General features: G+C 32.1%; 1 protein-coding gene across 1 annotated transcript in view; it reads right to left on the bottom strand.

Moving 5' to 3' along the window:
- Positions 1-658: 658 nt before the first annotated feature.
- Positions 659-25,901, bottom strand: part of LOC143246803 (uncharacterized) — a 34,475-nt gene continuing 9,232 nt past the window's right edge. The window contains exons 3-11 of the mRNA XM_076493963.1: positions 17,012-17,104; positions 16,522-16,707; positions 15,593-15,886; positions 14,864-15,043; positions 14,480-14,721; positions 13,346-13,430; positions 6,985-7,156; positions 3,912-4,033; positions 659-2,275 (exon numbers count right to left, since the gene is read on the bottom strand). Of these exons, the coding sequence (XP_076350078.1) occupies positions 2,214-2,275; positions 3,912-4,033; positions 6,985-7,156; positions 13,346-13,430; positions 14,480-14,721; positions 14,864-15,043; positions 15,593-15,707 (978 nt within the window). The 5' untranslated portion in view covers positions 15,708-15,886; positions 16,522-16,707; positions 17,012-17,104 and the 3' untranslated portion in view covers positions 659-2,213. The remainder of the gene's footprint in view (positions 2,276-3,911; positions 4,034-6,984; positions 7,157-13,345; positions 13,431-14,479; positions 14,722-14,863; positions 15,044-15,592; positions 15,887-16,521; positions 16,708-17,011; positions 17,105-25,901) is intronic.

Raw genomic sequence — 25,901 nt, 5'->3', positions numbered from 1 at the left:
ACAGGGATTCGAAGCCGCGACCCTCATTTTAGAAGTCAAGTGCCTTAATCACCAGGACATGCCGGGCTTTTCAGTCGTTGAGGGAGTTATGATATAACGGATAATTCCACTATTTGTTGGTAGAAGAGCAGCCCTCGACCCTCAGATTGTGAGTCAGCTGTTCTAACATAAACAGAAAGGTTAATATATTATTAATCATACATGGCTCCCATCTATCGGTTGAAATATTGCAATTTTATTTCCTCGAAAAAAAGACACTTTATACTGTAAAAGCAGTTTATGGGCCCGACATGGCTAGGTGGTCAAGGCACTCGACTAATAATCTGAGGATCGCGGGTTCGAATCCCAGTCACACCAAACATGCTCGCCCCTTCAGCCGTGGGAGCGTTATAATGTGACGGTTAATCCAATCCCACTATTCATTGGTAAACGAGTACCCCAAGAGTAGGCGGTGGATGGTAATAACTAGCTGCCCTCCTTCTAGTCTTACGCAGCAAAATTAGGGAGGGCTAGCGCAGATAGCCCTCGTGTAGCTTTGCGCGAAATTCAAACCAAACGAAAAGCAGTTTACAATAACATTAAATATAACCACCCAATGTGATTAGCATCTGTTAACAATATTTGAATCTAACCCGAAGAACGGTTGAAATAAACAATCTGTTTGGAACGTTTTTATTTATTTGTCAACTGTTTTCACCTATATTTGTATCACTCTACATCTTCCAACGTTACGTTCTTATCTGTTTTGATTATAGTAGTCAGCATTTGGTACAAGTTAAAAAAAACAACTACACAAGGATATAAATGTACTGTCACTTTATAACAGGAACAAAGCAATTTACTCATGATAAAAGTGGTGGATGCCTAGTTTACAACCTTAGGTTGGTATATGTTATACACAAACACAATATTGTAGCATTAATGACACCGTAAGTATTATCTCATTAAATCTTAAACGATTTGGGTATTCGCCTTACTCTATCAGAAGTATTTCAGTGTGCAAGCTACCATACTGCTAACATTGTAAAATTAAGTCCAATACATGGTTCAGGTATGCTGTAGTTGGATACATGACTTCCCATATATTATCTTCACGTTTATTCTTAACGAGACCTTCTCTTATAAAATTCCACTAAGTCCTAAAATATTCCTTATAACTTAAGCCTGACAAACATACTATCCAGTATTGAGGACAACCAATCAGGTGTCGTCCACCTTCTCAATAATGACAAGAAGTCTCAACACGATGGTCCACAAACAAACCAAAACCTGGTAGCACACATCACCTCCTCACTAATGGACATGAAAAAAATGGTTTCGCACATGGATTGACAACATTAGAAGAAACGTTGTTTATAATCCCTCGACAAAATCATGTATTGACATGATCTAAAGTTTTTAAGAAACGAAAGCAAATATTTTAGGGCTAATTATACTGTATAGGGTGATTACATCCAAACAAATGGTTGTTTTTACTTGTTACGAAACCAGTTCCAATATTTAACACTGAGGGCGTATTTCCTCATACTATAACGTAGCAACCAACAAAATATCCTGACGTATTATAGTATTTCTATACCAGTAAGAAAAACAACAGTACGTTGGCGAGTTAATTGTTTTTATACACTAAAGATTAAACAGCGCCATTGTAACAAGAAATAACCTCAATTCCGATGAACCATTGCTAACAAGGTACACTGTCCAGAGTAGTCCAGAAAATTATTTTAATTATTGTCTCTTCGAAGTTTAGCTGCTGTTAGGCTTAACTATCGAAGTGAAAACAATAACTGTTAATTATTCTGATGTTATACTTTGATGAGAAAAAGGTAATCTGTTGATTTTATAACATCCGGGTCACTGGAACTGTTTGGTAAAATCAAAGTTTCTGAGGTTATTTAAAGTAAAAATATATATTAGAATGACAATAACTAAACGGATTTCAAAAGGTTAACAGTAACAAATGTTTAAATAAATCTCACAGTAAATCAGGTTGTTCCAATAACATTAAAATTAATGTTTTCTGTTATTAACACTAAAACAACTTTTGAGTTCACTTCAAGAACAAAAATTAGTAAATAAATATATATCTGTCTTTTATTGTCAATCAAACTTTAAAATGAGTTCAAACACACAGGAAGGTGTCGTAATAAGTGTGAAGCAGGTTCCCAAACGTCACCGGTCTACAGTGAGTAGAGTTTTTCAATGGACGGCTGTTACATGATACACATGCGGTTTGATTCAGATGGTATGGACACGCATAGTTGTCTTTTATCTCCTAGAACAACGACAAAAGTATTTAGTAAGAAACTACAACAATGATAAACATTCTTATTGTAAATCAGTGTTCTTTATCTCATTGTAACTAGGTTTCAACACCACTCGTCACAAACACATCCCTCCCCAATGTAACAATATTCTAGTAAATACATTTATTTATCAACTATGGAGTGGGCTCTTATCATCTTATATAAGTTTATAAAAGTATTTTTCCCACGACTTACTTATATAGGTAGACTTTCAACTTTACAAACATTTTTACAAGTACGCAGTTGGTGGTCAACTGGACACTAAGAAAACCCATGAATTGATAAAGATCTGATGGCTTGTTCTGAGACAGAATATCATTCATAGTTATAGCTAAAGGTAAGGCTAATGTAACTGTGCTAAAAGTGATTCAAGTGTTACTACAGATTAGCCTAGTGATGTAACTATGAGTTTAAGAGGGACTTGGTAACGACCGTGTACTTTTGTTACTTACACAGAACATGAGGCTTCACCAGAGGACATGATATAACAACACGAGCTCACGTGTTTAGATGAACCCTGTTTCTTACTTTATGAAGGTTAATTAACACTTAGTTATCATACTTTCTTCTAACAGGTTTCTTAACGTTTATCATTAACAGAGCTGGGTTGTCAACCATTTAAATGACATATTCATTAACAGAGTTGGGTTGTCAACCATTTAAATGACATATTCATTAACAGAGTTGGGTTGTCAACCATTTAAATGACATATTCATTAACAGAGTTGGGTTGTCAACCATTAAGTGACATATTCATTAACAGAGCTGGGTTGTCAACCATTTAAATGACATATTCATTAACAGAGCTGGGTTGTCAACCATTTAAATGACATTCATTAACAGAGCTAGGTTGTCAACCATATAAATGACATATTCATTAACAGAGCTGGGTTGTCAACCATTTAAATGACATATTCATTAACAGAGCTGGGTTGTCAACCATTTAAATGACATATTCATTAACAGAGCTGGGTTGTCAACCATTTAAATGACATATTCATTAACAGAGCTGGGTTGTCAACCATTTAAATGACATATTCATTAACAGAGCTGGGTTGTCAACCATTTAAATGATATATTCATTAACAGAGCTGGGTTGTCAACCATTTAAATGATATATTCATTAACAGAGCTAGGTTGTCAACCATTTAAATGACATATTCATTAACAGAGCTGGGTTGTCAACCATTTAAATGACATATTCATTAACTGAGCTGGGTTGTCAACCATTTAAATGACATATTCATTAACAGAGCTGGGTTGTCAACCATTTAAATGACATATTCATTAACAGAGCTGGGTTGTCAACCATTTAAATGACATATTCATTAACAGAGCTGGGTTGTCAACCATTTAAATGATATATTCATTAACAGAGCTGGGTTGTCAACCATTTAAATGATATATTCATTAACAGAGCTGGGTTGTCAACCATTTAAATGATATATTCATTAACAGAGCTGGGTTGTCAACCATTTAAATGATATATTTATTAACACAGCTGGGTTATCAACCATATAAATGATATATTTATTAACACAGCTGGTGTATGAACCATTTAAATGATATATTTATTAAAACAGCCGGTTTATCAACCATATTTACTTTTGTTGGCCATCAGTTCCCTCATTTCTCGGTCACACTCAGTCTCAGAAACTTCACCATCTCCACCTCTAACCGTGGCTAAGGTCGGTCCCACCTCACTGTCACTGTCCGAATTCCCTGGTCTGAAATTCACAGACAAAATGCATTGCTACAAACATTTCTGTAGACAGTCAGCTCTAATGGATAAAAAGGCAGGATATAATCCTTATATAGAAAGAGGTCACATTTATTAAATCTAATCTCCAGAATGTTTGATAAATAATATTTTACAGAACAATAGAATGCCCATGGAAAACACTAAATATCTAGGAAAATAATGTAGTTCATTGCTGCTTAAGCGAGTTACACATAGAGAAATACTGCACGGATTGTTTTCACATAGAGAAATACCACATGGATGGTTTACACATAGAGAAATACCACACGGATGGTTTACACATAGAGAAATACCACACGGATGGTTTACACATAGAGAAATACCACACGGATGGTTTACACATAGAGAAATACCACACGGATGGTTTTCACATAGAGAAATACCACACGGATTGTTTTCACATAGAGAAATACCACACGGATGGTTTTCACATAGAGAAATACCACACGGATGGTTTTCACATAGAGAAATACTGCACAGATTGTTTTCACATAGAGAAATACCACACGGATGGTTTACACATAGAGAAATACCACACGGATGGTGTTCACATAGTTTATCTTTGTCCTTTCTTACTTCCTTTTATAGCTAACGTTTCCAGAGTCTCTGGTGTCTCAGAAAGTTTAACTTGTGTATTTAGTTGTTCAGTTATCTTCCTGTACCTGTAGGTACCACTAGTTCAAAATAAGTTTGTACGAGCAAAACTACCCTATAATAATTCGACCGTGTCAGTGTTGGATAATTTACAACCAAAGACAACAAGGTTTTGATCTGTAAGTTACTGATAAGTTGATAATATCAGATAAAACCAATGTCTAGGGAAAGACAGGCACCAATAATCATTCATTTGTTGTCATCTGGTCTACAAAGACATCCACAGTATAGTATCTCCCTTTGTTAAAACCTTTACATATTTTCATATAAGTACATCATAGTTACTGCTTAGATTGCATCCAATGGTTGCTAATGTGTTGCTATTTCCAAAGAAGACTTTAAAAAGATCAGTTTCTGTGTTGGTATAGGTCCAGATTTGAACCTGGGTCTTCCTGATGGAAGAACTCTGCCATTAGGGCTCTAATCAACTTATATAAAGACAATTCTTGATGATGAGAAACCAACTTGAAATAAAAATGTATCTCAGAATGGGTTGTATGGGTATTAATACTTTTACCAATAAAGCAGAGAACAACATTTTGATCTTCCTAGGTCATCTTCATGTCAAAAAGTTGTTCTCTGCTTTATTAGTAAAAGTGTTAATACCCATACCAACCATTCTGAGATACATTTTTATACAAGACAAATAAGTTATGGTTTTGATAGACTAGTTCAATGTTTTCAAAGTGTACCCAGGTTTTTGACCTAGTATGACTAAAGGTGTTACCTTTTAGCCAGATGTAGAAGGTTTATCTATCTATCTTTTTCTCACATGTGATTCATTATTTCAAAGTTATTCCTAAGAACTTTTACTCTGGCATCATAGGATGTAACAGACAGACTGATATCAATATCCCCATGTGTCCACTGTACCCTTGAATTTAACTTTAGTTGGTATTCTTTGTCAATCCCAGCTATTGGAACCCACGTTCACAAGGGACGTTGTAAATTATGTTTTACCTTGAATGCTGTTATAGTTCATGTTCACACATTCTCTGTAGATTTCAGAGACCTCTGACAGAGCAAAATCTGTTTTTACCTTTGTAATTTTCTTCTGTTAGTTGTTATGTATTATAATTTATTTTGGATGAGTCTCTGTGTTACTATGATATGTATGTTAATGTATTACATTTTCAAATAAACAGAAACTGTAGTTAAGAAGTTAATAAACTGTTAATATGTACCAAATTTATGTTATTTGTCAACATGACTGATGTATATACAATTTTCTTTTTAACACACATATATTTTAATATACAAACATAAATAGATGATACAATGTATAATAAAGGTTATTACTAATAGTTACTACGTATGATAGTTTATATACAAGAGTTCCACAAACTCACAAAGTGTACTGAGTTTTTATCTAGTCTGGGAATTGAACTTTTTACCAACATTCATGGATAGCAGATTAATTCTTTGTTGACAGCTAGCTAGCTTGAAGCATCTGTAAGTTTTCACCAACGACAATATCTAATGTTCTCGTAGAAATACCAATAACTGAACTTAATTCATTGAAAAGTTGAACGGTTTGTAATGTTTAAAATCTATTAAGTTTCCTGGTGAAATTCTGTAGTTTTACGAAAATGTTAATCACAATTGTAGCTTTCCAGGCTTAAAACACACTGACTGTAGCTGACTATAATAATACTCATCTTTTGGTGCTCCAGTTTTTATATACCAATTACGTGATATTCTAGAACCTTCACCAAAGTTTGCTTCACAACAATACTGTCAATCACTAGTATTACATACACACTGATTATTACGCTCAAGAACATTCTACAAATTTCGAGAACAGGTGAGACTTGCTTAATACACAGTCAATAATAGTCATCACATGCAAAAATGAAAACTATACAGAAACAAGCGTAGGCACTAAAATAAACGTATAACGGTAAATCTGTTATATTATTTATTTATTTTCTTCTTGAGCAAGTATTCCAGTGTTATAAATATTGTTCATTCTTCAAAGTTCACTGTCTGGGATGCTTGGCTTTAGACTGTTTGGTTGATTTGATTTATATTTGAGGTATCTGTGAGCTTCTTGTACAGTAGTTATATGTCTTGATAGTTATCACGTCATGTAATGACAGTTTGTTTAGTTTTTTTTTTTCTTTGTGAATTGTATATCGGGATACTTTCTGTTCTGGTATTTTTCCCTCTCATCTGAAGTGCATGACCATATTACATATATATTATGTACATGTGGTTCTTTCATAATAACCAAATTATTAAACAAGGAACAGAATAACTCACTTTTGGTTCCTTTGGTCAGATCTGTAGAGGTCGCTTTGATCTAACGATTCCTTATTCTTGTTTGACCAATGTCTGGACCAGGATTTGGATGTGGGATCAATAAATTTGGGATCGGTTATAGACTCCATCATACACATGGAAGTTGTTTCTTGGTCTCTCTGACCCATGGGCTCTAAATAAAAATTATACAATGAAGTACACAATCTATTAAAATAAAGATTTCTCATAGAATGTTTTGACTTTCTCTCTTGTTTCAAATTTTAATACGAGGATGCCACTTGTAGGTTCTCTTTTCTTTAACCACCGTGTACTAATAATTAAGTCCAAAGTCTTACCACTGTGCCACTGGGGGCGTTGTTATGATATAAATGAAATTCTTGGTACGGTCTCAAAGTCTCTCTTTCTCTATTGGGTTATATTTGGTAGATGTTTAAACAGCTTAACAAACGCTAAAAACGAATCAAGACAAAACAAACCGAAAATGTTGCTATTGTTAATTGTTTCTATTTGTGTGATGAAATGATTATAGAATTTCTATCTCTGCAGTTAAATATGGAATTTTTATATATGTAATATTGTAATAATCACTATATGTAATAATTTGATTACACAGATAAATATCTGAATAATCAAATTATTACATAATTTTTTCCATTTGAGTAATTAAATTATTAGAAAATTTTTTTATGTATTGCATATATAAGAATCCCCCGATGGTAGAGCTGAAAGAATGTGGATTTACAACACTAAGAACAGGGATCCGATTCTCCTCGGTGGACTCAGCAGATAGCCTGATGTGACTTTGCTATAAGAAAAAACACGCACTCATTTAACTTACTTGCATATATGAGACAGCCCGAAAACATGAAACTGATTTCTGGGAGGCAGTCTACCTGAATAACTCTACACTACCTGAATATCTAACTAGATTTACTGATATTAATTGTTGAACTCTACACTACCTGAATATCTAACTAGATTTACTAATATTAATTGTTGAACTCTACACTACCTGAATATCTAACTAGATTTACTAATATTAATTGTTGAACTCTACACTACCTGAATATCTAACTAGATTTACTGACATTAATTGTTGAACTCTACACTACCTGAATATCTAAATAGATTTACTGATATTAATTGTTGAACTCTACACTACCTGAATATCTAACTAGATTTACTGATATTAATTATCAAACTCTACACTATCTGAATATCTAAATAGATTTACTGATATTAATTATCGAACTCTACAAACCTGAATATCTAACTAGATTTACTGATATTAATTGTTGAACTCTACACTACCTGAATATCTAACTAGATTTACTGATATTAATTATCAAACTCTACACTACCTGAATATCTAACTAGATTTACTGATATTAATTATCGAACTCTACAAACCTGAATATCTAACTAGATTTACTGATATTAATTGTTGAACTCTACAAACCTGAATATCTAACTAGATTTACTGATATTAATTGTCGAACTCTACAAATTTGAATATCTAACTAGATTTACTGATATTAATTATCGAACTCTACAAATCTGAATATCTAACTAGATTTACTGATATTAGTTATCGAACTCTACAAATCTGAATATCTAACTAGATTTACTGATATTAATTATCAAACTCTACAAATCTGAATATCTAACTAGATTTACTGATATTAATTATCAAACTCTACACAACCTGAATATCTAACTAGATTTACTGATATTAATTATCAAACTCTACACTACCCGAATATCTAACTAGATTTACTGATATTAATTGTTGAACTCTACACTATCTGAATATCTAACTAGATTTACTGATATTAATTGTTGAACTCTACACTACCTGAATATCTAACTAGATTTACTGATATTAATTATCGAACTCTACAAACCTGAATATCTAACTAGATTTACTGATATTAATTGTCGAACTCTACAAACCTGAATATCTAACTAGATTTACTGATATTAATTGTCGAACTCTACAAATTTGAATATCTAACTAGATTTACTTATATTAGTTATCGAACTCTACAAATTTGAATATCTAACTAGATTTACTGATATTAATTATCGAACTCTACAAACCTGAATATCTAACTATATTTACTGATATTAATTGTCGAACTCTACAAACCTGAATATCTAACTAGATTTACTGATATTAATTGTCGAACTCTACAAACCTGAATATCTAACTAGATTTACTGATACTAATTGTCGAACTCTACAAATTTGAATATCTAACTATATTTACTGATATTAATTGTTGAACTCTACAAACCTGAATATCTAACTAGATTTACTGATATTAATTGTCGAACTCTACAAACCTGAATATCAAACTAGATTTACTGATATTAATTGTCGAACTCTACAAACCTGAATATCTAACTAGATTTACTGATATTAATTATCGAACTCTACAAACCTGAATATCTAACTATATTTACTGATATTAATTCTCGAACTCTACAAACCTGAATATCTAACTATATTTACTGATACTAATGTCGAACTCTACAAATTTGAATATCTAACTATATTTACTGATATTAATTGTCGAACTCTACAAACCTGAATATCTAACTAGATTTACTGATATTAATTGTCGAAATCTACAAACCTGAATATCTAACTAGATTTACTGATATTAATTGTCGAAATCTACAAACCTGAATATCTAACTAGATTTACTGATATTAATTGTCGAACTCTACAAATTTGAATATCTAACTATATTTACTGATATTAATTGTCGAACTCTACAAACCTGAATATCTAACTAGATTTACTGATATTAATTGTCGAACTCTACAAACCTGAATATCAAACTAGATTTACTGATATTAATTGTCGAACTCTACAAATCTGAATATCTAACTAGATTTACTGATATTAATTATGAAACTCTACACTACCTGAATATCTAACTAGATTTACTGATATTAATTATCAAACTCTACACTACCTGAATATCTAACTAGATTTACTGATATTAATTATCGAACTCTACAAACCTGAATATCTAACTAGATTTACTGGTATTAATTATCGAACTCTACAAACCTGAATATCTAACTAGATTCACTGAAATTAACTGTCGTAACGAGATTCATTAGGAATGTGACCATTTTTTAGATAACCATCTAGTAATTTAGATCACTAAGCTAAAAATTAATCAAATACAGTTTGTCAAAATTATGTTTGAAGACGGCGTTCATGAAGGTCCAAATAATGTATCCGCTTTTGATTCATCTGGCAGGAAGATTTCTTTTTCCATTTTAACAGTAAACGTGTCTCTAATCCACATTTTATTGGCAACAATTGGAACATATTCTCTTATTGCTACAGAAGTTGCATCTGAGATGTTTATTTCAAAATGTTTTTCTTGTCATTCAGTTAAAATACAAAATGACATTAAGTTCCTCTTTTCAATTCGTTCTGTCCACAAACAAAGTTTTTTATTGTTGGTTCAACTTTTTTCTGAACTTTAAAAATATTCATGTTGGTGCCTTATAAATTGAAGTTCAACTCATATAAGACACAAAATATGTCACGCAAAAAGGCCATCTTTGTCGACCAATAAAATTCATGAAACCTACCCTTGATGTGAATATAACATCTCTTGGTGAGAAATGATGCTATGCCATAAACAATGACATATTTTACTTTGTTTCTATAAGTTGTTTCAAATGTTTCCCTTTGATAACCATCGAGTTTCACAGAATATTAAGGGTTGTGATGTAGAATTCCTAAGTTTTCGCACAGAGAATCAGAGATACTGTAATTCAGAGAATGATATTTATATAATATATTAACTTAAGGGCATGAGTTTCACGGCTAGAACCTTCCTATGAACACAAAAATGCACCCATATACAAACCAGTGCTACTGCTTGGATCCCAGTGATGTATTTAGGTAGAGGCTAAAGAGGACTCAGCCCCAGGGTCCATGGTCTTAATGGGTCGCTATTGATAATTTTATTCTATGTAAAATTATATGGGATGTAGGGTTTAATAAAATTATTAGCCCCTGGCCCACACAACCTTAAACCCGCCACTGCTTTTTATTCTTTTTACAGCAGAAAATAATTCAATCTTCCTGTTGATGAAAAACTCTAATGGCTAACTCGAGTATTCTTGATGCTTGTATTCAAAATGGTGATTCATTTTCAATGGTTCCATGCACTCATACTTTAAGGTTACATAACAGATAACGCATAATGAATAGCAAGTGATTATAGCTATTAACACTAGTGAAACAAAACTTCAAACACTCGTCAAAATGCTTCCGGGTCCAATAATTTTTGTCGTTCTTGTCGTCACTAGAACTGTTGGTTGCGTTTCTCTTCAACTATCCATCCATCCAGGGGTAATTCGTTAAAATATCTGAAACAACAACCTAATATTCACGACAAAGAACCTCGCCACGAAATTTGGCGGGAATTCAGATCACGGTGAAGAAGATAAACAGAGGTATAAAGAAACTTCATTGTTACAGACCAGGAACTGTAGCCCTCCGTGATATCCGTCGATACCAGAAGTCAACTGAGCTGCTCATTTGAAAATACCAGAGACTGGTGAGAGAAATTGCCCAGGACTTCAAGAGATTCAAGAGCTCTGCTGCCATGGCTCTTCAGGAGGCCAGTGAGGCATACTTGATGGGTCTCTTCGAAGGCACTAACCTGTGTGCCATCCACACACAGGGGGCGACCATCATGTCGAGAGACATCCAACTCGCGGGGAAGGAGAGTATATCGAGAGAGAGGTATTGTAACTTACCCTCGCCAATAAACGAAGGAAGAGGTTAAAGAAACCTGACCCTCCTGGGTAGACAAACATCAATACCCAAATACCCATACAGAGAGAGCGAGAGCAGATACATTAAGTTAAGAACGCCCTCTCGTAGCCGTGATTTGAACTACTCAAATTTTATAGTAAACAATGTCAAAGCGCCAATGGCCTTGTTTGGGGACTACGTCAATTGACCAACAGTAAAACATGAATTCCACGAGATTCATGTAAAAAGCCAATCCAAACACGACCACAGTTATACCATGTTAAATAGTGTCATATCAAATTCATGACTGTTGCACGATACTGACCGGATGATCTCAGGTCAGTCTTGAAGTCCTGAGCAATTTCTCTCACCAGTTTCTGGAAAGGTAGTTTTTGAATGAGCATGTGATTTTTTAAAAGTATTCTCTGAGCTTCGATCAAATGTTTTAATTATACAGCATTTCGCCCCTTCTGTGGTTCAGGGGTAAGCTTTAGAGGGTACAACGCTAAAATCTAGGATTCGACCCCCGCGGCTAGCAATTTGCAGATAGCCCATTGAGCAGAGATGGAATACAATGACTGATTATTGTTACAGTATTTGTGTTACATTCTTATCATAAGTGTGAAGTTGGATTTATTCACTTATTATAAATGACTGATAGTTCACATAATATTACATCAAATTTTAAGATATAGTGTTTAAGACTCAGTCACCAGAGGGCGGGCAGACAAATGACGAACTGCAAATATTAAGACATTATTTGTTGTTAAGCGCCAGGCTACACAACAGACTCTTATTTTGTGCAAAGCTGCACGAGAGCTATTTGGGCTAGCCGTCTATAATTTAACAGTGAGAGATTAAAAAAAAGATAACTAGTCATCACCACCCACCACCAACTCTTAGGCTACTCGTTTACCAACGAATAGTACGATTGGCCGTCACATCATAAGGCCCTCATAGGTGAAAGGGCGAGCATGTTTGATGTAACGGGGTTTCGAACTCGCTACACTCAAATAACAAGTCGAGCACCTAAACCATCTGACTATGCTGGCCCTAAGTTTTATATCCATTGTGGGTATCGTAACCTTATTTTTAACGATGCGAATGTCAAGACAAGCCACGTGGCCACAGGGAAGGAGCCACGTGGGCACAGGGAAGGGGTCATTTGTCTAGTTTTCGGTTTGCCTCACACCGATATGAAATACTTGACACATTCTCGTTATTAGCTAAACCTAAAAAATGTGTACAAATTATAATTTCTCAGACAGATTTTGTATTTCGTTTTAAGATACAATATACCATACTTCATGACGTCAAACCTTATTAATTTTAATAAACACGACACTGTAATCTTAGTACATTGACGTTATTTCAAAATCTACTCTAATTAAGACAATATTGATTAATGTCCACACCTTTAACGAGAATAGCTTATCACACGGTTAATAAAACAATCAGATCACATGTGATGATTTATACAATAACTTATTTTCACTATTAAAGTATTATGGAAGGTTCGACTGAACACCAGATTGTGTTTCTAATAGATGTTTCAAAAGTTACTCACGTGGAACTTGGTAAAAGTTTCTACACTGTCCCGGGGAATTGCAGGTTCTGTCAGAAAACATACACCTTTGTTCTCTTACCCCCACCTTTAACAGTCATAAAAAATAACAAAAAAAACAGTAAATACAAACCACAGACAACTAGAACAGAAGATATCAGCGATATAAAAACCAATAATGTAAGGATACATCCAGATATATATACACACGAGTTTCTGTGGTACTGGGAAAGCAATAAAACGAATGTTACAATGGATTGTTTGCTTTAAATATGCGACAAACAGTTCGAATGTTCATCATTCCTGTGAGGTCTCTCAACTTCTAACTCATAACTGACTCCATTTTGAAAACGAATAGGTTTGAATAAACCATAAAAAATCTATCCATCCATTCATCTATCTATCAGTATCAAAAGTAAACATCCCAATTGTTATAACCATCTCTTACTGTAATCTTGGAAGACGTGTTAACCAATCAGAGAACTCTAGCAGTCTGGTAGACCGTGGAGGGTTTTACTGAACAAGAGATTTGTTTTGTTTGTTTCATACACACCTAACAGACGTAGTTTTGTCTGACCAAGCAGTGGTATTTAACTACTGTTGCCTACTGTTGTATACAACCAATTATTTGTTGTACAAATTCGTCTATTATGCTTGAGTAGATTTATTTGTTTGTTGTAAGGTACACAATGGGCTATATATGAGTTCTGCCCACCAATGATACTGAGATCTAATTATTAGCATTAACAGATCACTGACTTATCACTCAGCCACAAGAGGGCCACGCAACAGATCACTGACTTATCACTCAGCCACAAGAGGGCCACGCTGTTTGATTGTTTTGGTTTCGCGTGAAGCTACACGAGGGTTATCTGCTCTGGACATCCCTAATTTAGCAGTGTAACACTAGAGGGAAGGCAGCTAGTCATCATCACCCACCAGCCCTCTTGGGCTACTCTTTTAACAATGAATAGTTAGATTGACTCTCACACTGTAACGTTCCCAAGGCTGAAAAGGCGAAAATGTTTGGTGCGACAGGCATTCGAACCTGTGACCCTCAGATTATGAGTCGAGCGTCCTAACCCTAAAGGACTAGAAGTAACTAAATGTAATAACTGTAACCTAATGTATTCTCACCCTGCGGACTAGGAAAGGGACATCGTAGGTGTGGCTTCGTTGTGTCTCACTTGGTGTTTTGGTGCCCGACTGGAAACTGCCACCATCGCTCGTGTCCTCGTTTGGAAAACCTGGAACTCGAGTCATAGCATAAGGAGAAGGGAAATATACAGCATCTCTGGAACTGTCGAATGATGACGTAGTCTTTCCTAACATCTCTAGGCTTAGAGGTTCTTCTTTCAAGGAAAGCTGGGCTTGTGGTTCTATAGACCAGAAATATTTTAGAATAACGATAAATAACATTTTCTGATCAACTACGTATAATATCTCATCAGCAGCCTCTTCTATAGTTAATTTCTTTATAATGTCAACTTATATGACAATTTGCTATCTTTTTACATTTACCTGTTTGACCTCCCCCTGACCTCCTGTGACCTGATCCATGTCTTCTACCGTGTAACATGCAAACGATGATTGTCACAACTAACACGATGAGTCCTGCACATATAATTGGAATTATAATGGTGAGTTGTTCATACAGGTGGCGCTGCGAGCTTGGCTGGGCTGGATTCGGAGCTAATGTAGCTGAAAAATTCCGAAACAAGTTTAAAAAAGTGTTTAATCATGAGAACGAACTTGAGTATAGTAATAATAACATGTTATCAGAATAACCTATGAAATAAAAATAATATTAGCCATCAACATAGTTACAATATAATGGTCTTACACATCCGTATTGGTAAAGTTTATAAGGCATTCTTTCATCGGTTGGGTATCCTTACTCCTGACGATGTTTTCGTCCATTAACCCGATAATATATCATAAGGTTGGGTTATTTTAGAAAACGCAGTTTAGTCTTAAACTTATACCCCCACAGTGACACTATGTCTATGGATTTACAATGCTAGAAACCAGTTTTCGATACCTGTAGTGGGGAAATCACAGATAGCACATTGTGTAGTTTTGTACTTAACTTCAAACAAACAAGTCTAAGCTAACAATGCAAGTCAATCTCTATAATAAGACCACAATAATTAACGACAAGTTAAACTGAAATTAATGTTTGAGATATAACATATAAAATTACATATTCATTTCGTATTTTAACATGATAACAATTCTCCACAGTCATACCTCCTGCTTCCGTTAACGTTGAGAAGACGTACTCTGCGTCCGTAGAACCAGCACTATTGTAAGCAGTCACCAGGATACTGTACCATGTGGCTGGAGCCAGGTCTGGAATTAGCATGAACTTGGTTTCTGGGAGTACTTTACTAGCCACTGTGATCCATGACCGATCACCCCGAGGCTTGTACTGAACAGCAAAAAAATCAACTGGACATCCACCAGGTTTCCAGGAGGGCAGATGAAGAGATACCGAGGTAGAGTTGACTGTCAGAAACTCGTGCTTAGATGGAGCAACAGGAGCTGTAAAGGTGACATTCCATAAGGTTAGCTTTTCCACACATTATCTGTCTTTGGTAGATTTTCTGAATGTTCACTTGACATCATTGGTGGGCTTTCTTAACATCTTTCTTAATAAGTCACTGGTTAGTTCTAATAAATAACTAGTGGCTATCCTTAATGATTTAACTGTGTATTGCAGATTAATCTATTAACAATAAAGAAAGTACAGTGAACTAAAGAACACATTAGGTCCCTACATCACATGTTATATTTTCAATTTTACCTTTTATGAAAATAAAAATGTATGATACCATCACAAGTATTTAATGAAGACTGACTGTCCACTTTATCTCTTTATTTTTAATGAAGACTGACTGTCGACTTTATCTCTTTATTTTTAATGAAGACTGACTGTCGACTTTATCTCTTTATTTTTAATGAAGACTGACTATCGACTTTATCTCTTTATTTTTAATGAATACTGACTGTCGACTTTATCTCTTTATTTTTAATGAAGACCAACTGTCGACTTTATCTGTTTATTTTCTCAAATATTTGTTTTTACATGTATTATACTTCAGTGCATTTAAGACATTGACTAAAACTTAAAGAAACAGTGTATTTTTTTTTTTAATACAGAAATACAAAGACAACACCTGTTCCTTCAGTTTTCAAACTGACCACTTTACTAGGGCCACTCTGACCAGCAGGATTGCTTGCTGTTATGTAGAGTTGATATCGTGTACCGCACCTCAGAGAATCCAGCACGTAAGACCCGAAGTTTCCACTTATTTCTTTGGTTTTCAATTCACCATCTTGTGGTTTCCAGTGTAAAGAATAACCTAACAAAAACATAAATGTACATTAGCCCTTACTCAGTTCCACGTAAGTTACTTCTTATTCAGTTCCAGCGTAAACATAACAAACTGAAAACTTTCAGTAGAAAGAAATATACGTATATTAAAATATACGGGTAAATAATATTACTTTTGTCCATGCTCTCTATTGGGATGGTGGCATTTTAAGAACTTAGTAAGCTAAAATCCGGTGTTCAATTCTTCACAGTAGATACAGCAGTGTGGCTTTATTTTAAAACAAACAATAATTTTCTTCTGCAGTTTTAACATGACTGAAACATTGACTCACCTGTTACATGGTTATCTTTCTCTTTTGTCCACTTAATATGAACAGTGGTGGATGTGCTGGAAACTAAGGTTACATCAGGAACAGGTGGAGGGTCTGGTGACAAATACAATGCATTCTTACTGAGACAACAAGAGCAGTCGTTTCTTTACCAAGAAAATTAATACAACATATCAGTAATATTTCTTATTTGTGGATATAATACTTTCTACCAAATGTTTAAAACAAAACTCTAATTTCATTTGAAAACTAAACAATGTGATGTTAGAGTTAAATTCTAATGTAATACTGTAAATTAGAACAAAATTCTAGTTTAAAAAACAATGGTCTAGTCTACCACTGGTAGTTATAACAATGGTCTAGTCTACCACTGGAAGTCAAAACAATGGTCTAGGCTACCACTGGTAGTTATAACAATGGTCTAGTCTACCACTGGTAGTTAAAACAATGGTCTAGGCTACCACTGGTAGTTATAACAATGGTCTAGTCTACTACTGGAAGTCAAAACAATGGTCTAGTCTACCACTGGTAGTTATAACAATGGTCTAGTCTACCACTGGAAGTCAAAACAATGGTCTAGGCTACCACTGGTAGTTATAACAATGGTCTAGTCTACCACTGGTAGTTAAAACAATGGTCTAGGCTACCACTGGTAGTTATAACAATGGTCTAGTCTACCACTGGTAGTTAAAACAATGGTCTAGGCTACCACTGGTAGTTATAACAATGGTCTAGTCTACCACTGGAAGTCAAAACAATGGTCTAGTCTACCACTGGTAGTTATAACAATGGTCTAGTCTACCACTGGAAGTCAAAACAATGGTCTAGGCTACCACTGGTAGTTATAACAATGGTCTAGTCTACCACTGGTAGTTAAAACAATGGTCTAGGCTACCACTGGTAGTTATAACAATGGTCTAGTCTACCACTGGAAGTCAAAACAATGGTCTAGGCTACCACTGGTAGTTATAACAATGGTCTAGTCTACCACTGGTAGTTAAAACAATGGTCTAGGCTACCACTGGTAGTTATAACAATGGTCTAGTCTACCACTGGAAGTCAAAACAATGGTCTAGTCTACCACTGGTAGTTATAACAATGGTCTAGTCTACCACTGGAAGTCAAAACAATGGTCTAGGCTACCACTGGTAGTTATAACAATGGTTTAGTCTACCACTGGTAGTTAAAACAATGGTCTAGGCTACCACTGGTAGTTATAACAATGGTCTAGTCTACCACTGGAAGTCAAAACAATGGTCTAGTCTACCACTATAAGTTATAACAATGTTCTGGTCTACCAGTGGAAGATACAGCAATAGTCTGGTCTACCACTGAAGACAAAACAATAGTCTATTGTACCACTGGAAGTTATAACAATGGTCTAGTCTACCACTGGTAGTTAAAACAATGGTCTAGGCTACCACTGGTAGTTATAACAATGGTCTAGGCTTCCACTGGTAGTTATAACAATGGTCTAGGCTTCCACTGGTAGTTATAACAATGGTCTAGTCTACCACTGGTAGTTAAAACAATGGTCTAGGTTACCACTGGTAGTTATAACAGTGGTCTAGGCTACCACTGGTAGTTATAACAATGGTCTAGTCTACCACTGGTAGTTATAACAATGGTCTAATCTACCACTGGTAGTTAAATCAATGGTCTAGGTTACCACTGGTAGTTATAACAATGGTCTAGACTACCACTGGTAGTTAAAACAATGGTCTAGGCTACCACTGGAAGTCAAAACAATGGTCTAGTCTACCACTATAAGTTATAACAACGTTCTGGTCTATCAGTGGAAGATACAACAATAGTCTGGTCTACCACTGAAGACAAAACAATAGTCTATTGTACCACTGGAAGTTATAACAATGGTCTAGTCTACCACTGGAAGTCAAAACCATGGTCTAGGCTACCACTGGTAGTTATAACAATGGTCTAGGCTACCACTGGTAGTTATAACAATGGTCTAGTCTACCACTGGTAGTTAAAACAATGGTCTAGACTACCACTGGTAGTTATAACAATGGTCTAGTCTACCACTGGTAGTTAAAACAATGGTCTAGGTTACCACTGGTAGTTATAACAATGGTCTAGGCTACCACTGGTAGTTATAACAATGGTCTGGTCTACCACTGGTAGTTAAAACAATGGTCTAGGCTACCACTGGTAGTTATAACAATGGTCTAGTCTACCACTGGAAGTCAAAACAATGGTCTAGTCTACCACTATAAGTTATAACAATGTTCTGGTCTACCAGTGGAAGATACAACAATAGTCTGGTCTACCACTGAAGACAAAACAATAGTCTATTGTACCACTGGAAGTTATAACAATGGTCTAGGCTACCACTGGAAGATACAACAATGGTCTAGTCTACCACTGGAAGTCAAAACAATGGTCTAGGCTACCACTGGTAGTTATAACAATGGTCTAGTCTACCACTGGTAGTTATAACAATGGTCTAGTCTACCACTGAAAGTTATAACAATGGTCTAGGCTACCACTGGAAGATACAAGAATGGTCTAGTCTACCACTGGAAGTCAAAACAATGGTCTAGGCTACCACTGGTAATTATAACAATGGTCTAGTCTACTGCTGGAAGTCAAAACAATGGTCTAGGCTACCACTGGTAGTTATAACAATGGTCTAGTCTACCACTGGAAGTCAAAACAATGGTCTAGGCTACCACTGGTAGTTATAACAATGGTCTAGTCTACCACTGGAAGTCAAAACAATGGTCTAGGTTACCACTGGTAGTTATAACAATGGACTAGTCTACCACTGGAAGTCAAAACAATTACTCTAGTGTGTCACTGAAAGTTACAACGATTACTCTAGTGTAGTACTTAAAGTTACAACAATGACTACAGAGTAACTCTTGTTTAAGGTGATGAATTGCATTATAAAATTGTGGCTGAGAACGAGGGGGGCAAGACAAAGGCGGCCCTGGAGAAGTGAGCCAGGCCAGAGCCCGACAAGCAGATATCAGAGTAAAGCGACCAGATTCAGGGCTGGACAAGAATATTGCCTCAGCTGGGATCTAAAGATCCAATGCCTGAGATTTAGATGTAGTATGAAACAGAAGTGCCCTGAGAAAACCCACTTTCACAAGACAGGTGCCAAAAGTTTTACCTGTCCAGTGCCTGGATCTGAGAAGAAATACATATAAATATAAATATGTATTTCCCTTATCTATGTTTATGTATTTTGTTGAGTGATTGTTGAAATATGTTATATGGTGAAATGTATTTTGTAGGTGCACTGGCTAGTTTACATAACGACTCAGTTGGTTGATGTCTGTGTTCTGCTGAGGAGATAATTCTTCAGATTTCTCTCTCTCTAAACTAAACCTCTTCCAAGTTCGTTTGCGTTTCTTGTTTTGCAAAAAAAAATTTTGGAAAAAAATGTATGAGTATTTCCTCGGACAAAAACATGAATTACTTACTACAACACATAACACACAACAACACAATCACAAGGACTTACTCGGAGAAAGCCGACCTACTAGCCGACTATTACGTTTGTTGTTGTTTTTTGAATTTCGCACAAAGCTACTCGAGGGCTATCTGTGCTAGCCGTCCCTAATTTAGTAGTTTACGACTAGAGGGAAGGCAGCTAGTCATCACTGCCCATCGCCAACTCTTGGGCTCCTCTTTTACCAATGGAAAGTGGGATTGACCGTGACATTATAATGCTCCCACGGCTGAAAGGGCGAGCATGTTTGGGCGACAGGGATGCGAACCAGCGACCCTCGGATTACAAGTCGAGCGCCTTAACTGCGCTTGGCCATGTCGGGCCCCTGGGTAAAAGAGTAGCCCAAGAGTTGGCGGTGGGTGGTGATGACTAGCTGCCTTCCCTCTAGTTTTACATTGCTAAATTGGGGACGGCTAACACAGATAACCCTCGAGTAGCTTTGTCTAAATTCAAAACAAACAAACAGTCCTATTATTTAATAGGTTGTTGAGGTAGTGTTCACGGTGAAACTTAGTTAAACAGACAACAACTGCTTATTGTAGAAATAACAAATAATTTCTTTGTGGTGTGAGCAATAACTTAAAATTAGTTGTTTCTCTACGTTTTCATTAATTTAATAATTAATAACTACAATTAACTTACAACATTTAATGTGTATCCGTGACTCATTAAATTACTAAAACAACAAAGGAGGGACACACAAGAAATCACATCTCTTGATGACGACAAACCTACTTGAAATAAAAATGTATCTCAGAATAGCTGGTATTGGTATTAACACTTGTATTTATAAGAAGAGAACACAATTTCAACGTTGTTCTCTCCTTATAAATAAAAGTGTTAAGTTTCATACCAGCCGTTCTAAGATACAAGAAACCATATCTATTAAAGAGGGTGCGGAAACTGCCTTAGTGTACATGAAAAACATAATTATTTATATATAAACTTAAAGTATTTGTTTTCTTTATTAAGATGTTTTACAATAATTATTTATATATACACTTAAAGTATTTGTTTTCTTTATTAAGGTGTTTTATCATAATTATTTATATATACACTTAAAGTATTTGTTTTCTTTATTAAGGTGTTTTACAATAATTATTTATATATACACTTAAAGTATTTGTTTTATTTATTAAGGTGTTTTACCATAATTATTTATATATACACTTAAAGTATTTGTTTTCTTTATTAAGGTTTTCACCATAATTATTTATATATACCCTTAAAGTATTTGTTTTCTTTATTAAGGTGTTTTACAATAATTATTTATATATACATTTAAAGTATTTGTTTTCTTTATTAAGGTGTTTTACAATAATTATTTATATATACACTTAAAGTATTTGTTTTCTTTATTAAGATGTTTTACAATAATTATTTATATATACACTTAAAGTATTTGTTTTCTTTATTAAGGTGTTTTACAATAATTATTTATATATACACTTAAAGTATTTGTTTTATTTATTAAGGTGTTTTACCATAATTATTTATATATACACTTAAAGTATTTGTTTTCTTTATTAAGGTGCTTCACCATAATTATTTATATATACCCTTAAAGTATTTGTTTTCTTTATTAAGGTGTTTTACAATAATTATTTATATATACACTTAAAGTATTTGTTTTCTTTATTAAGGTGTTTTACAATAATTATTTATATATACACTTAAAGTATTTGTTTTCTTTATTAAGATGTTTTACAATAATTATTTATATATACACTTAAAGTATTTGTTTTCTTTATTAAGGTGTTTTACCATAATTATTTATATATACACTTAAAGTATTTGTTTTCTTTATTAAGGTGTTTAACAATAATTATTTATATATACACTTAAAGTATTTGTTTTCTTTATTAAGGTGTTTTACAATAATTATTTATATATACACTTAAAGTATTTGTTTTCTTTATTAAGGTGTTTTACAATAATTATTTATATATACACTTAAAGTATTTGTTTTCTTTATTAAGGTGTTTTACCATAATTATTTATATATACACTTAAAGTATTTGTTTTCTTCATTAAGGTGTTTTACCATAATTATTTATATGTACACTTAAAGTATTTGTTTTCGTTATTAAGGTGTTTCACCATAATTATTTATATATACACTTAAAGTATTTGTTTTCTTTATTAAGATGTTTTACAATAATTATTTATATATACACTTAAAGTATTTGTTTTCTTTATTAAGGTGTTTTACAATAATTATTTATATATACACTTAAAATATTTGTTTTCTTTATTAAGGTGTTTTACAATAATTATTTATATATACACTTAAAATATTTGTTTTCTTTATTAAGGTGTTTTACAATAATTATTTATATATACACTTAAAGTATTTGTTTTCTTTATTAAGGTGTTTTACCATAATTATTTATATATACACTTAAAGTATTTGTTTTCTTTATTAAGGTGTTTTACAATAATTATTTATATATACACTTAAGGTATTTGTTTTCTTTATTAAGGTGTTTTACAATAATTTTTTATATATACACTTAAAGTGTTTGTTTTCTTTATTAAGGTGTTTTACCATAATTATTTATATATACACTTAAAGTATTTGTTTTCTTTATTAAGGTGTTTTACCATAATTATTTATATATACACTTAAAGTATTTGTTTTCTTTATTAAGGTGTTTTACCATAATTATTTATATATACACTTAAAGTATTTGTTTTCTTTATTAAGGTGTTTTACAATAATTATTTATATATACACTTAAAGTATTTGTTTTCTTTATTAAGGTGTTTTACAATAATTATTTATATATACACTTAAAGTATTTGTTTTCTTTATTAAGGTGTTTTACAATAATTATTTATATATACACTTAAAGTATTTGTTATCTTTATTAAGGTGTTTTACCACAATTATTTATATATACACTTAAAGTATTTGTTTTCTTTATTAAGGTGTTTTACCATAATTATTTATATATACACTTAAAGTATTTGTTTTCTTTATTAAGGTGTTTTACAATAATTATTTATATATACACTTAAGGTATTTGTTTTCTTTATTAAAGTGTTTTACAATAATTATATATATATACACTTAAAGTATTTGTTTTCTTTATTAAGGTGTTTTACAATAATTATTTATATATACACTTAAAGTATTTGTTTTCTTTATTAAGGTGTTTTACCACAATTATTTATATATACACTTAAAGTATTTGTTTTCTTTATTAAGGTGTTTTACCATAATTATTTATATATACACTTAAAGTATTTGTTTTCTTTATTAAGGTGTTTTACAATAATTATTTATATATACACTTAAGGTATTTGTTTTCTTTATTAAAGTGTTTTACAATAATTATTTATATATACACTTAAAGTATTTGTTTTCTTTATTAAGGTGTTTTACAATAATTATTTATATATACACTTAAAGTATTTGTTTTCTTTATTAAGGTGTTTTACAATAATTATTTATATATACACTTAAAGTATTTGTTTTCTTTATTAAGGTGTTTTACAATAATTATTTATATATACACTTAAAGTATTTGTTTTCTTTATTAAGGTGTTTTACAATAATTATTTATATATACACTTAAAGTATTTGTTTTCTTTATTAAGGTGTTTTACAATAATTATTTATATATACACTTAAAGTATTTGTTATCTTTATTAAGGTGTTTTACCACAATTATTTATATATACACTTTAAGTATTTGTTTTCTTTATTAAGGTGTTTTACAATAATTATTTATATATACACTTAAGGTATTTGTTTTCTTTATTAAAGTGTTTTACAATAATTATTTATATATACACTAAAAATATTTGTTTTCTTTATTAAGGTGTTTTACAATAATTATTTATATATACACTTAAAGTATTTGTTTTCTTTATTAAGGTGTTTTACAATTATTTATATATACATTTAAAGTATTTGTTTTCTTTATTAACATGTTTTACAATAATTATTTATATATACACTTAAAGTATTTGTTCTCTTTATTAAGGTGTTTTACAATAATTATTTATATATACACTTAAACTATTTGTTTTCTTTATTAAGGTGTTTTACAATAATTATTTATATATACACTTAAAGTATTTGTTTTCTTTATTAAGGTGTTTTACCATAATTATATATATATACATTTAAAGTATTTGTTTTCTTTATTAAGATGTTTTACAATAATTATTTATATATACACTTAAAGTATTTGTTTTCTTTATTAAGGTGTTTTACAGTAATTATTTATATATACACTTAAAGTATTTGTTTTCTTTATTAAGATGTTTTACCATAATTATTTATATATACACTTAAAGTATTTGTTTTCTTTATTATGGTGTTTTAGAATAATTATTTATATATACACTTAAAGTATTTGTTTTCTTTATTAAGGTGTTTTACAATAATTATTTATATATACACTTAAAATATTTGTTTTCTTTAATAAGGTGTTTTACCATAATTATTTATATATACACTTAAAGTATTTGTTTTATTTATTAAGGTGTTTTACCATAATTATTTATATATACACTTAAAGTATTTGTTTTCTTTATTAAGATGTTTTACCATAATTATTTATATATACACTTAAAGTATTTGTTTTCTTTATTAAGGTGTTTTACCATAATTATTTATATATACACTTAAAGTATTTGTTTTCTTTATTAAGGTGTTTTACAGTAATTATTTATATATACACTTAAAGTATTTGTTTTCTTTATTAAGGTGTTTTACCATAATTATTTATTTATACATTTAAAGTATTTGTTTTCTTTATTAAGATGTTTTACCATAATTATTTATATATACACTTAAAGTATTTGTTTTCTTTATTATGGTGTTTTAGAATAATTATTTATATATACACTTAAAGTATTTGTTTTCTTTATTAAGGTGTTTTACAATAATTATTTATATATACACTTAAAATATTTGTTTTCTTTAATAAGGTGTTTTACCATAATTATTTATATATACACTTAAAGTATTTGTTTTATTTATTAAGGTGCTTTACCATAATTATTTATATATACACTTAAAGTATTTGTTTTCTTTATTAAGATGTTTTACCATAATTATTTATATATACACTTAAAGTATTTGTTTTCTTTATTAAGGTGTTTTACCATAATTATTTATATATACACTTAAAGTATTTGTTTTCTTTATTAAGATGTTTTACCATAATTATTTATATATACACTTAAAGTATTTGTTTTCTTTATTAAGGTGTTTTACCATAATTATTTATATATACACTTAAAGTATTTGTTTTCTTTATTAAGGTGTTTTACAGTAATTATTTATATATACACTTAAAGTATTTGTTTTCTTTATTAAGGTGTTTTACAATAATTATTTATATATACACTTAAAGTATTTGTTTTCTTTATTAAGGTGTTTTACCATAATTATTTATT

This window comes from Tachypleus tridentatus, chromosome 3 (assembly GCF_004210375.1).
Source record: "Tachypleus tridentatus isolate NWPU-2018 chromosome 3, ASM421037v1, whole genome shotgun sequence".
NCBI lineage: Eukaryota > Metazoa > Arthropoda > Merostomata > Xiphosura > Limulidae > Tachypleus > Tachypleus tridentatus.
The sequence above is the reverse complement of the archived record's forward strand: the minus strand, read 5'-3'. Positions and strand labels throughout refer to the sequence as shown.